At 45.5% G+C, this 22,188-nt stretch overlaps 1 protein-coding gene across 1 annotated transcript in view; it reads left to right on the forward strand.

The window, feature by feature from the left end:
• Positions 1-22,188, forward strand: part of LOC149431137 (unconventional myosin-Ig-like) — a gene marked incomplete at its 3' end in the record, with an annotated part of 120,525 nt that overhangs the window by 59,381 nt on the left and 38,956 nt on the right. Inside the window, exons 9-11 of the mRNA XM_089665874.1 lie at positions 7,941-8,107; positions 10,223-10,430; positions 21,923-22,146. Of these exons, the coding sequence (XP_089522000.1) occupies positions 7,941-8,107; positions 10,223-10,430; positions 21,923-22,146 (599 nt within the window). The remainder of the gene's footprint in view (positions 1-7,940; positions 8,108-10,222; positions 10,431-21,922; positions 22,147-22,188) is intronic.

Genomic DNA, 22,188 nt, shown 5'->3' on the forward strand with positions numbered 1-22,188 from the left:
AAGTCATGGGGCCCCCGGGCAATAGGGGATCATGGGGCCCATACCCAAAAAAGCCTATGAAAAAGCCAATGAAAGGTACCAGGGGCATCTCATCGGGCCCCCTACTGAACCCGGGCCCTCGGGCAGTGCCCGAGTGCTCAAATGGTCAGTCCACCCCTGGAAGAACGCTCACGTGGCTTTTGGAGAGGCTGGAGATATCGATGGTCCCGGCGTCCCACGGGTCTTCTAATGAGCCGCGGCGGGATGCGTCTTCTCTCGGTGGCGCTTTGCAGGATGTCGGCTTTGGGAAGACGCGTCTGGCACTCCCGACTATTTATAGAGGAAGACTCAGGAGCCGCTCGGAGCTGAGAAACGGCTAATGTTCTCGCTGCCCTCTTCTTCTTACCTCTCACAGAAAATTGCAAATCTCTTCAAGAGGCTGAAGTAGAAGCTTTTGGCGGCGTCAAGATTGCCGTCTACTCGGGGGTGGGATGGAGAACCCGACGAGTCAACCAACTGGGAGATTTAAAGTGTTTTCCTTCTGGAAGACGATAATTGTAGAGAGGCAGCAGAAAAGGTCCAAGAGGTCCATCCAGTCTGCCCCTTTTTGATTTTTTTTGTTTTTATTTTTTTAGATATTTTTTTTTTTTAGGTTATTTATTATCTCTTTTATTATTAATTTTCCTTTATATAAAAATTTTTACAACATATATAACAAAAAACATAAATACATAAATATCAACATTACTATTCAGTCACATCCCCTCTTCTTCCCCCCCCCCCCCCCCCAATTATTTTCAATTTTTTAGATCCATTTATAAAAAAATAATCCCCATAATGCGCCTAATCTGTGTATTTCCTACGATCGCCAGCTCCATCTAGTGGCCATAATGAGGTGTTTTCTTGAAGTACTGCGATCAGGTAAATACCACATTATGCCCACTAGATGGAGCTGGCAGTCATCGGGAAATTCACATATTAGAAATATTTTGGGGAGTATTCGTGATGGCTGTGCAAATTTTTATCATAAATAGACCCAAAAGTGTTCAGTGACTCACTACCTCTATTGGAAGCCTGTTGATATTTCAATTTGTAGATCCACCCACATGGAAGAAAAATATATACGAAATATATTTTTAAAATACGGTTGCCGCAATACCCTTCGTATGACCTTCCGCTATTCTTGGCCATCGTAATCTTTCAGTGAGTAACTGTGACCAGAACAGTGCCAATTTCTCTGCCATTGCCCACATGGAAGAAAAATATATTTTAAATATGTAAAAAAAAAATGCTCCCAAATATATTGACATATATTTGAAATACTACAATTATTATTATTTCAAAATATATTTCAATTTATATATATACTGCATGTTGAAATGCGTTTTTTTAATATATTACAAAATATATGAAAAATATTTTTAAAAATATATTTTTGAAAAATATTCTTTAGATTTTTTTTTACATATAAAAAAGTCATTTTAACATTTTTACATATATTTATAAATGCATTCCAAAAATGTAGATTAAATGTATTTTTAAAGACATACGGTGTATTTGAAAATGTATTTTTGAAAATATTTTTTATATATTTTGTAATAAAAAACACATTTCAACATACAGTATATATATATACATATATATATATATATATATATATATATATATATATACATACATATATATATATATATATATATATATATATATACATATACATATATATATATATATATATACATATACATATATATATATATATATATATATATATACACATACATATATATATATATATATATATATACACATACATATATATATATATATATATATATATATATATATACACATACATATATATATATATATACACACATACATATATATATATATATATATATATATATATATACACACACATATATATATATATATATATATACACATATATATATATACAGTTGTGTTCAAAATAATCGCAGTGTGTTGAAAAAAGTGAATAAAGCCCAAAATCCTTCTAATCCTTTTATTTCCATCCACACAAATGCATTGGGAACACGACACATTCTATTCCAAATCAAAACATGAAGAAAAATACATCAAATTTGTGTTGTTCCTCTAAAAAAAATGGAAGAAAAAGTGAATATTAGACGGTTCAAAAAAATCTCAGTGTTTGTATTCTTCTTTACAAACTCCAACATTCACTATATAAACTGAGAAATGTTTGAAGATTTTGCTTTCCTTTGAATGACTTCATGAATATTTGGTTGTAGTCGCACTGTTTCTGAGAACTGCTGTACATCTGTGTTGCATGGAGTCCCCCAACTTCTGGCCCCTGTGATCAGGTATTCCAGCCCAGGATGATTGGACCACATTCCACAGTTCTTCTCTATTTCTTGGTTTTGCCTCAGAAACGGCATTTTTGATGTCACCCCACAAGTTTTCTATTGGATGAAGATCCGGGGATTGGGCTGGCCACTCCATAACGTCCATCTTGTTGGTCTGGAACCAAGATGTCGCACGTTTACTGGTGTGTTTGGGGTCTTTGTCTTGTTGGAACACCCATTTCAAGGGCATTTCCTCTTCAGCATAAGGCAGCATGACCTCTTCAAGTATTCTGATGGATTCAGACTGATCCATGATCCCTGGTATGCGATAAATAGGCCCAACACCGTAGTATGAGAAACATCCCCATATCATGATGCTTGCACCACCATGCTTCACGGTCTTCACAGTGTACTGTGGCTTGAATTCAGTGTTTGGGGGTCGTCTGACAAACTGTCTCCACCCACTAGACCCAAAAAGAACAATCTTACTTTCATCAGCCCACAAAATGTTGCGTCATTTCTCTTTAGGCCGGTCAATGTGCTCTTTGGCAGATTGTAACCTCTTCAGCACACGTCTTTTTCCCAACAGTGGGACTTTGCGGGGACTTCTTGCAGATAGCTTGGCTTCACATCGGCGTCTTCTAATTGTAACAGTCCTCACAGGGAACGTCACACCTTCTTTCATCTTCCTGGAGCTGATTGTTGGCTGAGTCCTCACAGGGAACGTCACACCTTCTTTCATCTTCCTGGAGCTGATTGTTGGCTGAGTCCGCCCCATTTTGGCTATTCTTCTATCCATTCCAATGGTAGTTTTTCGCTTTCTTCCACATCTTTCAGGTTTTGGTTGCCATTTTAAAGCATTTGCCATCATTTTAGCTGAGCAGCCGATCATTTTCTGCACTTCTTTATATGTTTTCCCCTCTCCAATCAACTTTTTAATCAAGGTACGCTGTTCTTCTGAACAATGTCTGGAACCACCCATTTTCCTCAGAATTTCAGAGAGAAATGCACTGTAACCAGCATGTCCAACATTTGCTGCCTTCCTTCCTTAAATAAGGGCAATCATTGCCACCTGTTTTTCAAAGAATGAATGACCTCACTAATAGAACTCCACACTGCTATTATTTTGAACACGCCCCTTTCAATGAGTGATTCAATGACACAGAATCAGCAGCATGCATGTCATGACTGTCGGGTCTGTTGGATTTCTATGACTCTACTACACCTGCTAGGAAATTATTTGCCATGTAGAAATATCATTTCTACCAAAAACAGTGATTGATCCGGTTAGTGATGTCTGACTGCTAGTATTTTGAACACAACTGTATATATATATATTGAACACGGCCAAAATTGTAATATTTCAAATATATGTCAGGCAGAGAAATTGGTACTATTCTGGTCACAGTTACTCACTGAAAGATTACGATGGCCAAGAATAGTGGAAGGTCATATGACAGGTATTGTGGCAACCACACAAAGGACCTGCATTACGCTACGTGTGAGTGGTCACGTTCTATGACACTTGGAAATGTGTGGTAGCTCTATAAAGATCTCCTGAATACAGACTTGATTCCCAGATCTCTTCCTTGTTTGCCGACACCCGGCCATCATACTTATGTGAGCCTGTTGTCCCCCCTTGTGGCTATAACCTCCTTCACTCTTCTAGGAAGGCTTTCCACAAGATTTTGTAAGGTCCTTTTGGGAATTTGTGCCCATTTGTGACATCAGGTACTGATGTTGGATGAGACCTGGCTCACAATCGATGTTCCAATTCATCCCAAAGGTGGTCAGTAGGGTTGAGGTCAGATCTCTGTGAAGGACACTTAGGTTCCTCCACACTAACTGGCCAAACCATATCTTTATGGAGCTGGCTTTGTACACAGGGGCACATTCATGGTGGAACAATTCCAGAACTATGGCCCTTTATATAGAGTTGCCCCCATTCCAAAACTATGCCGAATAATATGGAGTTTCCCCCATTTCAAAGCCACAACCATGGAATCCCTCAGCTCTTCTTGTCTCTGGCATCCCTCACCTCTTCTTGTGTCTGGCATCCTTCTCTACTTTTTGTCTCTGGTATCCCTCACCCCTTCTTGTCTCTGGCATCCCTCGCCTCGTCTTGTCTCTGGCATTCCTCACTTCTTCTTGTCTCTGGCATCCCTCACCTCTTCTTGTGTCTGGCATCCCTCACCTCTTCTTGTCTCTGGCATCCCTCACTTCTTCTTGTCTCTGGCATCCCTCACCTCTTCTTGTGTCTGGCATCCCTCACTTCTTCTTGTCTCTGGCATCCCTCACCTCTTCTTGTGTCTGGCATCCCTCACTTCTTCTTGTCTCTGGCATCCCTCACCTCTTCTTGTCTCTGGCATCCCTCTCTTCTTGTCTCTGGTATCCCTCTCTTCTTGTCTCTGGCATCCCTCACCTCTTCTTGTGTCTGGCATCCCTCACCTCTTCTTGTCTCTGGCATCCCTCACCTCTTCTTGTGTCTGGCATCCCTCACCTCTTCTTGTCTCTGGTATCCCCCATCTCTTCTTGTCTCTGGCATCCCTCACCTCTTCTTGTGTCTGGCATCCCTCACCTCTTCTTGTCTCTGGCATCCCTCACCTCTTTTCTCTGGTATCCCTCACCTCTTGTCCCAGGTGTCCCTCACCTCTTCTTGTCCCAGGTGTCCCTCACCTCTTCTTGTCCCAGGTGTCCCTCACCTCTTCTTGTCTCTGGTATCCCCCATCTCTTCTTGTCTCTGGCATCCCTCACCTCTTCTTGTCTCTGGCATCCCTCACCTCTTCTTGTCTCTGGCATCCCTCACCTCTTCTTGTCTCTGGTATCTCTCATCTCTTCTTGTCGCTGGTATCTCTCATCTCTTCTTGTCGCTGGTATCCCTCATCTCTTCTTGTCGCTGGTATCCCTCACCTCTTGTCTCAGGCATCCTTCACCTCTTCTTGTCCCAGGTGTCCCTCACCTCTTTTTGTCTCTGGTACCCCTCATCTCTTCTTGTCTCTGGCATCCCTCGCTCATCTCTTCTTGTCTCTGGTACCCCTCATCTCTTCTTGTCTCTGGCATCCCTCGGATAACCTCTTCTTGCCTTGGCGTCCTCCCCCTTTCCTTGTCTCCAGGTCCTGTACGTGGTGCCGAGGTGACAGAACAGACAAGAAGGAACCTTTGAAGTGTGATAATGTGGCAGGAATTCTCCATCTGCCAATCCAGTATTAAATAATTCACACGGCGCTCCCTGTCTCCAGTCTCCGCCGTACCCAGACATCCATTATCCTGCCACGCTGCTGTCACTCCAGCGGCCCAGGCCAGCCGCACCGGCTTAACCACTATCAGGGGAGAGAGAAGGATTCATTCTTCGCTGTGTATCACGGCAGCTCAGCTGTCACATCTCCTTAGAGCCCAAATCCAAGTTCTTTGTTGGAAATAAAATATCGGTTTCCCAGCAAGTGTGAATATTTAACAACCAGCTCTGGCTGCAACACTCACCTCCTCTCCAGCAACGTCCTCTAGAATAAGGTCCTGCTGCTGCTGCTGGTCTTTATTGACACACATTATCATTCAGCCTACTTCCGGTGAGCCCAGGGTGTCAAGGACCCGCCCTCTTTGGGCATGTCATCACAGGACACTAGGACCACATTACTGTTGTAGTAAATGGTGCTCACACGTCATCACGTAGTGCAGAAGCAAGGATTACCCACCACCACAGGAAAGAAAAGGAGGAGAAGACCCCACATGTTACTTCTTGACTAAGGAGAATACAGGGGTGAAAAAAAGGTGCTGCTGCTGCCACTGGTCTTTATTGGCACACATCATCATACAGTCTACTTCCGGAGTGCCCAGGGTGTCAACAACCCACCCTCTTTGGGCATGTCATCACAGGACACTAGGACAACAGTACGGCTGTAGTAAATGGAGCTCACACGTCATCACGTAGTACAGAAGCAAGGACTATCTTGTTACTTCTTGACTAAGGAGAATACAGGGATGAAAAAAGGTGATGCTGCTGCCGCTGGTTTTTATTGGCACACATCATCATACAGTCTACTTCCGGTGTGCCCAGGGTGTCAAGGACCATCCCTCTTTGGGCATGTGATCACAGGATACTGGGACCACAGTACCGCAGTAATAAATGGAGCTCACACGTCATCACGTAGTGCAGAAGCAAGGACCACCCACCACCAGAGGAAAGAAAGGAGGAGAAGAGGACCCCACATGTTACTTGTTGACTAAGGAGAATACAGGGATGCAAAAAAAGGTGCTGCTGCTGCCGCTGGTCTTTATTGGAGCACATCATCATTCAGCCTACTTCTGGTGAGCCCAGGGTGTCAAGGACCCGCCCTCTTTGGGCATGTCATCACAGGATACTGGGACCACAGTACCGCTGTAATAAATGGTGCTCACACGTCATCACGTAGTGCAGAAGCAAGGAGCACCTTGTTACTTCTTGACTAAAGAGAAAACAGGGATGAAAAAAAGGTGCTGCTGATGGTCTTTATTGGCACACATCGTCATACAGTCTACTTCCGGTGAGCCCAGGGAGTCAGGGACCCATCCTCTTTGGGCATGTCATCACAGAACACTAGGACAACAGTACGACTGTAGTAAATGGAGCTCACATGTCATCACGTAGTGCAGAAGCAAGGACCACCTTGTTTCTTCTTGACTAAGGAGAAGACAGGGATGAAAAAAGGTGATGCTGCTGCCATTGGTCTTTATTGGCACACATCATCATACAGCCTACTTCCTGTCAGCCCAGGGTGTCAAGGACCCACCGTCTTTGGGCAGGTCATCACAGGACACTAGGACAACAGTACGGCTATTTTAAATGGAGCTCACACGTCATCACGTAGTGCAGAATCAAGGACCACCCACCACCAGAGGAAAGAAAGGAGGAGAAGAGGGCCCTAGGTGTTAATTCTTGACTAAGGAGAAGACAGGGATGAGAACTATGCATGCTAAGGATGGGGGTGGGGGGGGTAATGGCATGGGGAAAATCTTTTTGCCCAAACTAGAATTTGGTAGTGTCCTGCTTTAGAGGTCCTTCAGCCCACCCCTGATAAAGATGCCTGTAGGATCCAGGTTTTCATGCTATCACCTACCCAAACCAAGTGATGGTGGCTGCTTAAACTCTGCCTCTGTGATTGAGGCCTCCCTCCCTCTGTGCTTCCAAAACACGAGAAGACGTATGACACACATCATACATGGATACATTACAGGGATTATTGTGACAGCTGTGCACATTCTAAAACATTCACACAGAATTTTTTTCCTATAAATAAGACCCCTAATTTGAAATGTTTTCTATTGTAAGGCCAAAGACTGCCTGCCTGCTTGTTGGTGGACAGTGTATGACTGAGTATGCCAGATGAGAGGAGAGGGGAGTGGGTCTCTCCTCTGAGTCACACAGAAGTGTAATCTGATCTCCTGCTATTCCGATCTATTTCAGAGCTGCTTTAGGAATGGAATGCTATCACTCTTGTTCGGAGGTCGCCCTCTGCTGGCCGCGAGTGGTATATATTTTGTGAACACCTGATTGGATTTGTGTTTTCAGTACTGAACATCAGAATAGAGAATAGACCTTCCTTTTAAATTTGCAGCCATCTGATTGGTCTTTGCTTCTCCTTCTTCCTCCTCCAGGAGCCGTACTACGTGCGCTGCATTAAACCCAATGACCAGAAGTCGGCGTTGCTGTTCGATGACCGCCGCTGCCTCCATCAGGTGGAATATCTGGGGCTCCTGGAGAACGTGCGGGTCCGGAGGGCCGGATTTGCCTACAGGCAGCCCTATGAAAGATTCCTGCAGAGGTACAGCGTTCTACCTTTGTCCTACCCCTACCGTACCCTTGCCCTACACCTGCCCTTCCCTCCCCATGTCCTATCCCTGCCCTACCCTTGTCCTACCCCTTCCCTACCCTTGTCCTATTCCTGCCCTACCCTTGTCCTACCCCTTCCCTACCCTTGCCCTACCCCTTCCCTACCCTTGTCCTACCCCTTCCCTACCCATGTCCTACCCCTTCCTTACCCTTGTCCTACCCCTTCCCTACCCATGTCCTACCCCTTCCCTACCCTTGTCCTACCCCTTCCCTACCCTTGTCCTACCCTTGCCGTACCTTGCCCTACACCTGCCCTTCCCTCCCCATGTCCTACCCCTTCCCTACCCTTGTCCTACCCCTTCCCTACCCATGTCCTACCCTTGCCGTACCTTGCCCTACACCTGCCCTTCCCTCCCCATGTCCTACCCCTTCCCTACCCTTGTCCTACCCCTTCCCTACCCTTGTCCTACCCTTGCCGTACCTTGCCCTACACCTGCCCTTCCCTCCCCATGTCCTATCCCTGCCCTACCCTTGTCATACCCCTTCCCTACCCTTGTCCTACCCCTTCCCTACCCTTGTCCTACCCAGAGGCGGACTGACCGTTTGGAAACTCGGGCACTGGCCGAGGGCCCGGGGTCAGTAGGGGGCCCCATAAAATGCCCCTGGTACCTTTTTCATAGGCTTTTTTGAGTTTGAGCAAGGACACAGGGGCCCCATGATTCCATATTGCCTGGGGGCCCCATGAGTTTTCAGTCCGCCCCTGGTCCTACCCCTTCCCTACCCTAGTCCTACCCCTTCCCTACCCCTGTTCTACCCTTGTCCTACCACCGCCCTACCCTTGCCCTACCCCTGGCCTTCCCTACCCCTGTCCTACCCCTTCCCTACCCATGTCCTACCCCTTCCCTACCCTTGTCCTACCCCTGCCCTACCCTTGCCCTACCCATGTCCTATTCCTTCTCTACCCATGTCCTACCCCTTCCCTACCCTTGTCCTACCCCTGCCCTACCCTTGCCCTTCCCTACCCATGTCCTATTCCTTCCCTACCCATGTCCTACCCCTTCCCTACTCCTGCCCTACCCTTGCCCTACCCCTGCCCTTCCCTACCCATGTCCTATTCCTTCCCTACGCATGTCCTACCCCACCCATGCCCTTCCCTACCCATGTCCAACCCCTGCTCTACCCCTGCTCTACCCTTGTGCTACCCTTGTCCTACCTCTTCCCTACCCCTGCCCTACCCTTGTCCTACCCCTTCCCTACCCCTGCCCTACCCTTGCCCTACTCCTGTCCTACCCCTGCTTCAGACCTATTGAATGCGTTCCCACCGGTTGAGGCCAACGCCTCCGCTATCTTGTGCCCTGCTCCTTGCCATAGGCATTCTTATGACAGTCCTGACCATAGACCTTTATATCCCAAAAAAGGAATATCCACGCAATAAAAAACTTCCCTGCGCCTTACTGGTGTTGTTCAGGGAAAGGCAAGACAATCACATCACAAGGACATACAATACAAAGTCACTTGACACACGTAGTCAATCACATTTAGCGGTGGTCCGCAGTAGTCACAGGTGAAAGCACGTGCAGCACCTCACATCCGTCTCCCTACAGTCTCTCCTCTACCCAGGGTCATTAGTACTCACAGGACTGTGTTCTCTGTAGACTCCTCCTAGTTGGGTACATCTCTCCCGGGAACCCTCCAGGGAAGCAGCTTCATACAGGGTTCTCCAGCCTGGCCTGCAAGGCCTCCTCCTCCATAAGCTTTTGTATACACCAGAACTGCTCCTCTCCCCATAGGAGTCCAGAGCAGCTTGAAGCAGGAAGATGCAGCCCAGGAGGTCACCTGCTAGTCAGATGCCCCGACTCCGAATGCTCTCAGAAGCTTCTCAATATGATATCCAATACAAGAATGTACCTAAAGGCAACTGAAGCTGCCCGTTGACACAAACCCAAGGCCTGAAAACATAGGCCCTTGTTACTTGTACCTTCTGGACAAGAGGGACCAGCCACTGGGGTCCATGTTGTAGATGACCTTGCACAGTTCTGTTCCATCTATATGGCATTTATAAGGGGTTTGTGAAGTCCCATGTTTCATGTTGTTGCCTTCATGACAGATATAAGATGACCTGTGAATACACGTGGCCCAACCACCTCATGAACTCCGACATGGAAGCCACCAAAGCTCTGATGGATCAGCATGACTTCCAGGATGACGTGGCTTATGGCTACACCAAGGTTTTCATTCGGACGCCCCAAACCCTGTTCAGTCTAGAACATGAGAGGGCCCAGCTGATCCCCATCATTGTCCTCCTGATCCAGAAGGTAGGTAGATGTTCAGAAATATTGGCAACCATAGAGAGGGAAACGACTTACCAAACATAATGGTAGGTCAGAGGTCAGCTCTTCTGGGGGGGCTCCGGTGGATGCATTATGGTATTGGTTCTTCTCAGGAAAGGGTGTGAGCCATGATGGCTGGGAAATCTGTGGGTGTTGCTTCTACACCTTCAGTCTTGCACAAGTGTGCTGGATCCTCCCCTTCAGTCTTGCACAGGTGTACTGGCTCCTCCCATCCAGTCCTGCATAGTTGTACTGGCTCCTCCCCTTCAGTCTTGCACAGGTGTACCTGCTCCTCCCCTTCAGTCCTGCACAGGTGTACCGGCTCCTCCCCTTCAGTCCTGCACAGGTGTACCTGCTCCTCCCCTTCAGTCTTGCACAGGTGTACTGGCTCCTCCCCTTCAGTCTTGCACAGGTGTACTGGCTCCTCCCCTTCAGTCTTGCAAAGGTGTACCTGCTCCTCCCCTTCAGTCCTGCACAGGTGTACCTGCTCCTCCCCTTCAGTCCTGCACAGGTGTATCAGCTCCACCCCTTCAGTATTAAACAGGTGTACCTGCTCCTCCCCTTCAGTCTTGCACAGGTGTACCGGCTCCTCCCCTTCAGTCTTGCACAGGTGTACTGGCTCCTCCCCTTCAGTCTTGCACAGGTGTATCGGCTCCTCCCCTCCAGTCTTGCGGAGGTGTACCGGCTCCTCCCCTTCAGTCTTGCACAGGTGTACCGGCTCCTCCCCTTCAGTCTTGCACAGGTGTACCGGCTCCTCCCCTTCAGTCTTGCACAGGTGTACTGGCTCCTCCCCTTCAGTCTTGCACAGTTGTACCGGCTCCTCCCCTCCAGTCTTGCACAGGTGTGCCAGCTCCTCCCCTTCACTCCTGCACAGGTGTACCGGCTCCTCCTCTGGACTGGAATGGCTTCCTCTGATGTCACTGCACACTGAGAGCTTCTCACAATGTACATTAGAAGCTGCAGCCAGTCAGAGAGAGCTCCGCCTCATTTCCTGGCTGGAGGACGTCCAGCATCATCTAGCACTTTCCTCCCCATCCTGACTGCCTCTGGCCCCACCCCTTCCATTTTTTGGATTTCATTTCTTTCAATCATGGAGGCTCAGCATCACATATGGGCGTTACCATGCATAACTCCTCCCAAGAGCCAGCGATATCATCAGGACTGAGGCCTCTTTAGAGGAGTAGTGAGGCAGGGTGCTGTGATGCATCCAGGAAGCTATGTACAGTCCCCCTTCTGGCCCCTCCCACCAGCCATGATCTGCTTGCATTTCATAGAGAAGCACAGAGTCCCAGTGATCATATCACCTGGTCTAAAGTAGGGTATGTAATGAAAGCAGGTTTTAGTTAACAATGTCATTATCATGTTGATGTGTGGGGGAGGGGAAGGGGGAGGGAAGGTAAAATATAGGATTAACCTTCATCTTTCAGATATTAAAGTGATATTTAGTGACGGGTTTGGCTGTCTGAAGATATATCTCCCCAATGATAAATGTCAGTAATGATCGTGGGGGGGGGGGGGGTCTGTCTGGGAATATAAATATATTTTCTCTTCTCATTCTGGGGGGCGATGTGCAGTGGGGGGCCAGACGGACGCGGCGCAGGAAAGGCCGGTGTCACCCGCAGGTACAGACAGCAGGAGAGCAAAGAAGAGGGAAACAAATTGAATTTTCCACTTTGTGCTCGGAGCTGTCGTCTGTGATTTCTTCAAGCTTGAGCGTCCCCTGACTGGCCCCGGGGGGCCCCTGCGATCTGGGTAGAAGGGAGGAAAGCCTTGTTCTATGTATGTGCCCCCACTCCTCCCCTCCTCCAGTCGCCTCTCACGCATCCTTGGAGCGCGGCGTATTTGTAAGTCAGTAGGAACTCCTGTCGGGTTCAATCAGCGCGGGTGCGGCTGGGAAGACGGGGCCCCGTCAGGACCGATTACTCAGAGGGATGGCGGCTGTCCGCGGCACTTCAGGAACGCCGGCTGACTGAGCACCGGGCATCATGTGACCGTGGCGTCGCATCGGCAGAAGAACGTTCGCCCCTTTCGGGTCTGATCCAGGGGCGGACTGACAACTCATGGGGCCCCCGGGCAATAGGGGATCATGGGGCCCCTGTGTCCTCACTCAAACCACACCCAAAAAAGCCTATGAAAGGTACCAGGGGCATCTCATGGGGCCCCCTACTGACCCTAGGCCCTCGGGCAGTGCCCGAGTTCCCAAATGGTCAGTCCGCCCCTGGTCTGATCATTGCGTCGCGCTGGACGCACGCGACAACGTTTTTTTTTTTTTTATGCACATCTAAACTCTAAAACAACAACGTCATATATTGCAGCTTACCTTAGATACGAAAGCTGCATTAGTTTTCTTTTTTCAGGGTTTTTTTCTCCTTTGTTTTCCCCGGTGATCCTGCCAGTAACACACTTCCTGTCCTGGGGTGACAACGCTCACTGACTGTACTGTATCAGGATAGGACCACAGGACTCCGCCCCTCTGCTGCTGTCCATAACATAGAAGGGGGGTAGTTCTGTAGTCCTCAGAGCAGGGGCGGACTGACAACTCATGGGGCCCCCGGGCAAGAGGGGATCATGGGGCCCCTGTGTCCTTGCCCAAACTCAAAAAAAGCCTATGAAATAGGTACCAGGGGCATCTTATGGGGCCCCCTACTGACCCCGGGCCCTCAATAGGGGATCATGGGGCCCCTGTGTCCTTGCCCAAACTCAAAAAAAGCCTATGAAAAAGGTACCAGGGGCATCTCATGGGGCCCCCTACTGACCCCGGGCCCTCAATAGGGGATCTTGGGGCCCCTGTGTCCTTGCCCAAACTCAAAAAAGCCTATGAATAAGGTACCAGGGGCATCTCATGGGGCCCCCTACTGACCCCGGGCCCTCAATAGGGTATCATGGGGCCCCTGTGTCCTTTCCCAAACTCAAAAAAGCCTATGAATAAGGTACCAGGGGCATCTCATGGGGCCCCCTACTGACCCCAGGCCCTCGGGCAGTGCCTGAGTTTCCAAATGGTCAGTCCGCCCCTGCCTCAGAGGGAGTTGGGAACAATGTAACTGATAAAAGTGCAGCACAGGCAGGGGTGGACTGACCATTTGGAAACTCTGGCACTGCCTGAGGGCCCGGGGTCAGAAGGGGGCCCCATGAGATGCCCCTGGTACCTTTTTCATAGGCTTTTTTTGAGTATGGGCAAGGACACAGGGGCCCCAAGATCCCCTATTGAGGGCCCGTGGTCAGTGGGGGGCCCCATGAGATGCCCCTGGTACCTTTTTCATAGGCTTTTTTGAGTTTGGGCAAGGACACAGGGGCCCCATGATCCCCTATTGCCCGGGAGCCCCATGAGTTGTCAGTCCGCTCCTGAGCACAGGAAGTTACCAGCTCACTGGATGCCTGGCAGGATCTTTTTTTTTTTTGTACAGATGGAATATTAAAGAAACCAAAAGGGAGCTTACAAGAGAAGATCATTCAAATGACAAAAAGCTGGTGGCATTTTGTTAAAGTTCAACATAGGTGTAACTTTATTGTTCTGGACAAGCAGACACTAAGGGATCTGTTGATCAAAAATTCGTCGGACGAATGTCACTAGCGTTTGTCCAGTGATCACAAACTATGACTGTATTTTGCTTCAAATTTCCTATGAGCATCAGCTCCATCTAGTGGCCATAATTCTTTTTTTTCCCCTGAAATATTTAAATCAGGAAAGTACCACATTATGGCCACTAGATGGAGCTGCTGCTCATAGGAAATCAACATATTAAAGTAAAATCCCTCCACTTATAAAAAAAAAAAAGTAAAATTTCAGCCTGCCTCTAGCTAGCCATAAATATGTCCCCTCCCCCTCCTGCTACCTATGCTGAAAAACCTGTATAAAAATGCATATACTTACCTATTTTCAGCCCGCTCTGGTCTGGTAACATGATCCCGTGTGTCAGTCAGTGGCAGCTGCAGGGGAGAGGAGGGAGTGCCCAGGCTTGTGATCTGGCTCCTTGGGTATCAGTCATTGGCAGCTGCAGGGGGGAGGGAGTGCCCGGGCTTGTGATCTGGTTCCCCAGGTATCAGTCAGTGGGAGCTGCAGGGGAGGGAAGGGAGGCCCCAGGCTTGCGGTCCAGTTCCCTGGGTATCAGTCAGTGGCATCTGCAGCGGGAGGAGGGAGTGCCCAGGCTTGTGATCCAGTTCCCCAGGTATCAGTCAGTGAGAGCTGCAGGGAAGAAGAGGGAGTACCCAGGCTTGTGATCCGGTTCTCCCTATGTATCAGTCAGTGGCAGCTGCAGGGGAGGGGAGGGAGTACCCAGGCTTGTGATCTGGTTCCCTATGTATCAGTCAGTGGCAGCTGCAGGGGAGGGGAGGGAGTGCCCAGGCTTGTGATCCAGTTCCCTGGGTATCAGTCAGCAGCAGTTGCAGGGGAGGGAAGGGAGTGCCCAGGCTTGCGATCCAGTTCCCTGGGTATCAGTCAGTGGCATCTGCAGGGGAGAAGAGGGAGTGCCCAGGCTTGCGATCCAGTTCCCTGGGTATCAGTCAGTGGCATCTGCAGGGGAGAAGAGGGAGTGCCCAGGCTTGTGATCCGGTTCCCTATGTATCAGTCATTGGTAGCTGCAGGGGAGGGAGTACCCAGGCTTGTGATCCGGTTCCCTATGTATCAGTCATTGGCAGCTGCAGGGGAGGGTAGGGAGTGCCCAAGCTTGTGCCCAGGCTTGTGATCCAGTTCCCTGGGTATCAGTCAGTGGCAGCTGCAGGGGAGAAGAGGGAGCGCTGACAATGGCTGGGGCATGGAAGCCTATGGGTGATGTCACCACTCCCAGAAATCCTAGCCCTTGTTGGAGTGTGCTTTCTTCTCCCCTGAAGCTGCTTCTGGCTGACACAGGGGATCATGGTGCCGGGACCAGAGCGGGATGAACATAGGTGCGTATACTGCAACCCTGAACCTCCTTTTCTCGGGTCCCGCCCCCCAGCACACACGGCTCCTCCTCTTTTGTATGTGCCGTCATAGGAAGCTGCTTGCTATGGTGGCTGCTGTTAGAAACCATGGGGCCCCATACACTCTGCTAGTTTACTATGCTTCATCTATGAATGAACACAGCAAGTGATCAGTTAAAAAAGTTAAATTTCAGCCTACCCCTAAGTAGCCCTAAAAATGTTCCCTCTCCCCTCCTGCTAGTTTACAATGCTTCAGCTATGAACGAACACAGTGAGTGATCAGTACCTCATCTCTCATTGTGTTCATTCAAGAAAACGAAGGGGCTGGTAAATGTGCCATATTTACCAGACCCTTCCCCCACTCTGCATCCTGAAGGATCCTACTGTGTGCTGGCAGCTCCTGATTGGAAGGAGAAGAGGGAAGCCGGCAGCACTGCGGGGATGGGGGCACACGGGGGGGGGAACATAAGGGGGGGGCTGGGCAGCAAGGGGAAATGTATGGTGCACAGGGAGGGTGATGGGCGCAGCTGGGGAGGGTGGGGACAACAGTTACTGGAACTCATCCCCTGTATGGCTCTCTCTGCAGCAACTGAAATCCAGCGGGAGGGAGAGGAGGAGAATCCGGCTTTCAGCTGCTGCAGAGAGAGCCCTTTAGGGGAGGAGCTGGGTGAATCAGATGTGGGCAGGGAGGGAGATCAGCATGGGGGGCAATTACTGGAACCGATCCCCTGTTGGGCTCTCTCTGCAGCAGCTGAAATCCAGCAGGAGGGGAGGAGGAGAAGCCGGCTTTCAGCTGCAGCAGAGAGAGCCCTTCAGGGGAGGAGCTGGGTGAATCAGATGTGGGCAGGGAAGGAGATCGGCACGGGGGGGGGGGAAATTACTGGAACCGATACCCTGTTTTGCTCTCTCTGCAGCAGTTGAAATCCGGCTTCTTCTCCTCTCCCTCCCGCTGGCTTTCAGCTGCTGCAGAGAGCCCTACGGGGGATCGGTTCTAGTAATTGCCCCTCCCCCCCGTGCTGATCTCCTTCCCTGCCCACATCTGATTCACCCAGCTGCCTGGGCCCCTCTGCTGGCCTGGACCCCATACAGGAGGACTGGCTTAACCCGAATGTTGAAATTATTGGCGTAGTGACCTCCATAGCTGCCCATGGGGCTGCTTTACTGCCTGGGTGTTGGATGGGGGAGGGGCACATAAGGAGGCAAATTAGACCGTGAAGTGGGCAGTCTTCAAAGACCTGACCTCAGAAAGCTCTTGGGTCCTCAGGAGCGCAGACCCTCCTACGTCATCCATTTGTTGAGCAGTCACAGCGGTGTGGATTTATCCCCCCCCCCCAGAATGTGTCCTACAGACCGACCATTCCGTACGTCGAATGCGATCTTCCTCAACTAAAACCCGACAAAGCAGCCGAGGTTTGTGGTCCTGCTAAGGAAAGCTGGAGGTTGGCTCGTCGGCTCCAACTAGTGGCCACAATGGGGTATTTTTTCTGGTTGAGCTATTTCAGTAAAAATACCGCATGATGGCCTCTAGATGGAGCCGACGCTGATAGGAAATCACTGTATTGCGAAAGATACCAGCAGAGTTCGTCAAGGGTGGGTGAATGCTTGGAACGTTCGGCCAATTATATAGCTAGACCCCCTCTGTCATCCAATGTCACAGTGCTAGTACCAATGCATGTGAATGCTGGGCTCGCTGCGCTGCTTCTAGGGTCACCTTGGCTCGTTGAAGGGATGAATGCCGCACCATTCCATTCCAAATAATCGATCAGATCATGCATTCTGGGGGCTCCTTCGTCAGGGCATGACGAGGAACGATGTAGGTGGGCTCAATAAACCATCGAACCTCTGTAACGTCCTCCTATGGCTGACGTCGGTTTTGGGCGGAACGTCACTGTAATCCTCAGAGCAGACAGGAGATTTCCTATTAGACTCTTCCCAGCACAGATGACATCGAATAATGAGCCGCGTGGCTCTCGGTTCAGTCGTTCCAGTTGGCGGCCAGTTGGATTGCGCTCCTGTGACTCATTGGCGTCCCGTTGTTAGGTGTGGGGGTGGCTTCATATATAGCCGAATAACATGAGGAAAGTTCATCGATTGCAGAAACCTTTACATCACACAGCTGCAAATATCGCAGAGAGAGATCATGTGATACATAGTTATTGGGGCGTGATCAATATCCACCCGAAACCGGCCAGACGCAGCAGAGGAGGAGGAAGAGGAGGAGGAAGAGGAGGAAGAGGAGGAGGAAGAGAAGGAGGAGGAGGTCACCCGACATCTACACGCCTGTCAGACAGGATTACATCTCCTCCACTAGGGGCGGCTGGATGCCCGAGGGCCCATATACAGATCATTATACCGAGATCAGTCCATCCCCTGGAAATCATTGCAACAGTGTTACAATATGATACAATACCACAATATATACAATACAATGTAACAATACAATTTAATTCTGCAATAAATACAATACAATGTAACAATACAATATCACAATAAATACAATACAATGTAACAATACAATACAATATATCATCACAATAAATACAATACAATGTAACAATACAATATCACAATAAATACAATACAATGTAACAATACAATACATTATAACATCACAATAAATGCAATACAATGTAACAATACAATACAATATAACATCACAATAAATACAATACAATGTAACAATACAATATCACAATAAATACAATACAATGTAACAATACAATATAATACTGCAATAAATACAATACAATGTAACAATACAATATCACAATAAATACAATACAATGTAACAATACAATACCGCAATAAATAAATACAATACAACATCACAATAAATACAATACAATGTAACAATACAATACAACATCACAATAAATACAATACAATGTAACAATACAATACAGCAATAAATACAATACAATGTAACAATACAACACCACAATAAATACAATACAATGTAACAATACAATACCGCAATAAATAAATACAATACAACATCACAATAAATACAATACAATGTAACAATACAATACAACATCACAATAAATACAATACAATGTAACAATACAATACAGCAATAAATACAATACAATGTAACAATACAATACAACACAATAAATACAATACAATGTTACAATACAATGTAACAATACAATATCACAAAAAATACAATATGACGTAATAATACAATACAACACAACAATAAATTCAATACAGTGTAACAATACAATACAATGTAACAATACGATACAATACCACAATAAATACAATACAATGAAACAATATGATACAACAACACAATAAATACAATACAACGTAACAATACAATATTACAACAAATACAATATAATGTAACAATACGATACAACACCACAATAAATTCAATACAGTGTAACAATACAACATCACAATAAATTCAATACAATGTAACAATACAATACAACACCACAATAAATTCAATACAATGTAACAATACGATACATCACAATAAATTCAATACAATGCAACAATATGATACAATACCACAATAAATACAATACAATGTAACAATACGATACAACACAACAATAAATTCAATACAATGTAACAAAACAATACAATAAAACATCACAATAAATAAAATAAAATGTAACAATATGATACAACACCACAATAAATTAAATACAATGTAACAATACAATACCTTAATAAAAACATTACAATGTAACAATACAATTCAACACCACACTAAATACAATACAATGTAACAATGCTATACAGAACAATACCACTATAAATGTAATACAATACAGAAGAATACTGCAAGAAATACATTACCATGTAACAATACAATAAAACACCACAAAAATACAATACAATGTAACAATAGGATACAATACCTCAATGAAAACATTACAATGTAACAATATGATACAATATGATACAACACCAAAATAAATACAATACAGTGTAACAATGCAATACCATAATAAATACTATACAGTGTAACACTATGATACAGAGCAATACCGCAATAAATACAATACAATGCTACAATAAATACAATACAATACAACACTACAATAAATACAATACCATTTAACAATACGATACAGAACAACACCGCAATTAATACAATACCATGTAACAATACAATACCACAATAAATATAATACAATGTGACAATACAGAGCTACAATAAATAAAATATAATACAAAGATACAATAAAATGCGTACAATATCACAATAAATAGATTACAAGGTAACAATAGGATACAGTAAATACCACAATAAATACAATACAATGCTACAATAAATACAATACAATGTAACAATACAATGCTACAATAAATACAATACAATACAAAGTTACAATATAATATTAACGTACGATACATTCTTACAAAGAGTACGATGCTAAAATACAGTACAATATAACAACGCAATACAATATTATAATATCATTTTATAATATAAAATTTAAGAACCATACAACATGATGTCACAATGCAGTATGACAACAAATACAATAATACAATACGATACATTATAATTCATTGTTATTATATAATAAATACAATAATGTGATAAAATATTACAGCACAATGTTACATTAATTACAATACTACAACACAATGTCAATGTACTGTACAATAAAATATTAAAATACAATGCATTCTTACAATAAATAAAATGCTAAAATGTAGTACAATATAACAATGCAATACAATATTATAACATGATTTTATAATATAATGTTTCAATACAATATGTATTTTCCAATATAATGTTATCATATAATATGACAATACAATAGAGGCAATACTATAATACGGTAATACTATACAATGTTACAATCCTACCATACCATATAACATTACAATAAGATCTTTAAAATATACAACATACTGTAACAAAACAATTCAATAAATACAATGCTGCCATACAATATTACAAAAATACATTATAACATTTCAATATTGCAATCATGACATTACTGCCGTACAATCTTACAATGATTATATTATAACAATGCAATATTACAATAAATACAATATAACAATACAATATGACAATAGATACAATATTACAATAAATACAATGTAACAATAAATGCAATATTTACAATAAATACAATATAACAATACAATATGACAATAGATACAATATTACAATAAATACAATGTAACAATAAATGCAATATTTACAATAAATACAATATAACAATACAATATGACAATAGATACAATATTACAATAAATGCAATATTACAATAAATGCAATATTTACAATCAATACAATGTAACAATAAATGCAATATTTACAATCAATACAATGTAACAATAAATACAATGTAACAATAAATGCAATATTTACAATCAATACAATGTAACAATAAATGCAATATTTACAATCAATACAATGTAACAATAAATGCAATATTACAATAAATACAACGTAACAATACAATATAACAATACAATATGACAATAGATACAATATAACAATAAATACAATATAACAATAAATGCAATATTACAATAAATACAATGTAACAATACACTATGACAATAAATGTGATATGACAATAAATACAACGTAACAATAAATGTAATATGATAATAAATACAATGTAACAATACACTATGACAATAAATATAATAATATTCTTCATGAATATTGCATCATTTTTCTCCCCCTTCCCATCACCAGAGGTGCGCTCACACATTGGGGGAAGAATTAACAAAACTAGTGCACTCAGAATCTGGTGCAGCTGTGCACGGCGGCCAATCAGCTTCTAGCGTCAGCTTCTTCAGTGAAGCTTTGACAATAAAAGCAGGAAGCTGATTGGTTCCTTTGTAGAGCCACACCAGATTTTGCAGATGTGCAGAATTTGTTGGCACTATACATGCAAATCAAATAAATTTCAATAAGCGTCTCCATGTGCCCCCCCCCCCCCCGCTTTGCGCCATTTCAGTCCCTCCACCCCATGAATGGTTCCCCAGCAGCCGTCTTCCCCGCTCACACTTTTTAATACGATTCCAATTTGAGGTCTGAAAGGAAATAAAACGGCCCTGTGGTAGCTCCAGGCAAGAATCCCTTTTAGCCCAGCCGTGTATGAACTGAAAATCATGAATGACCGCAACTGCAAGCGCCTGAAATCTTTAAATGAGCTTTCCAGATGCCTCAGGAATCAGAGAGCCAGCGAGGGGGCCGCCTTACTAACATGTTTCAGGCTCCGGGGGTCGGGGGGGTTGTTTCGGCAGCTTCTAGCGGTGAGATGAACAGGGGGACTTGGCGGTGTGGCGATGTCGGCTTATAGGCCAGTGAACAGGCAGGAGGCACAGCACCATCGCTGAAGAGTGGTGTCACCCTCCAATTGGGGAGTGTGAATCACAAGACTGGCTAGACAGAGTTAAGAACCTTTTGGCTGGGGAAGCTGTTCACATATTGGCTGGATGTTCATCGGGGGAGGGGGGAATTATGTTTTTAACAATCTGTTGGACATGGAATATGGTTACTGAACGCAGAGATTTCCTGTAATCTGCCCGGCATGCATTCTGCCTCCTAGTACTTACCTCTGAATTCCCCTCGGCAGGTCTGGCGTGGGACTCTGGCTCGCTGGCGATTCAAGCGTCTGAGGGCCATTTACAAGATTATGAGCTGTTACAAATGCTACAAAGTCCGCTCCCATCTGATGGAGGTGGTGCGGCGTTTTGAGGATGTGCGCAACATGGCGGACTATGGGAGGAGCGTGGAGTGGCCACAACCGCCCGCCGTACTGGAACAGTTCCAAGACCTCTGCCAAAGTCTGTTTAAGAGGTAGGTGGATGTTTGTCCAACTAGACCCTGGTGACTGTGACG

The sequence above is a fragment of the Staurois parvus genome, unplaced genomic scaffold (assembly GCF_062004578.1).
Source record: "Staurois parvus isolate SC_StPar_1 unplaced genomic scaffold, SC_StPar_1.0 ptg002390l, whole genome shotgun sequence".
NCBI lineage: Eukaryota > Metazoa > Chordata > Amphibia > Anura > Ranidae > Staurois > Staurois parvus.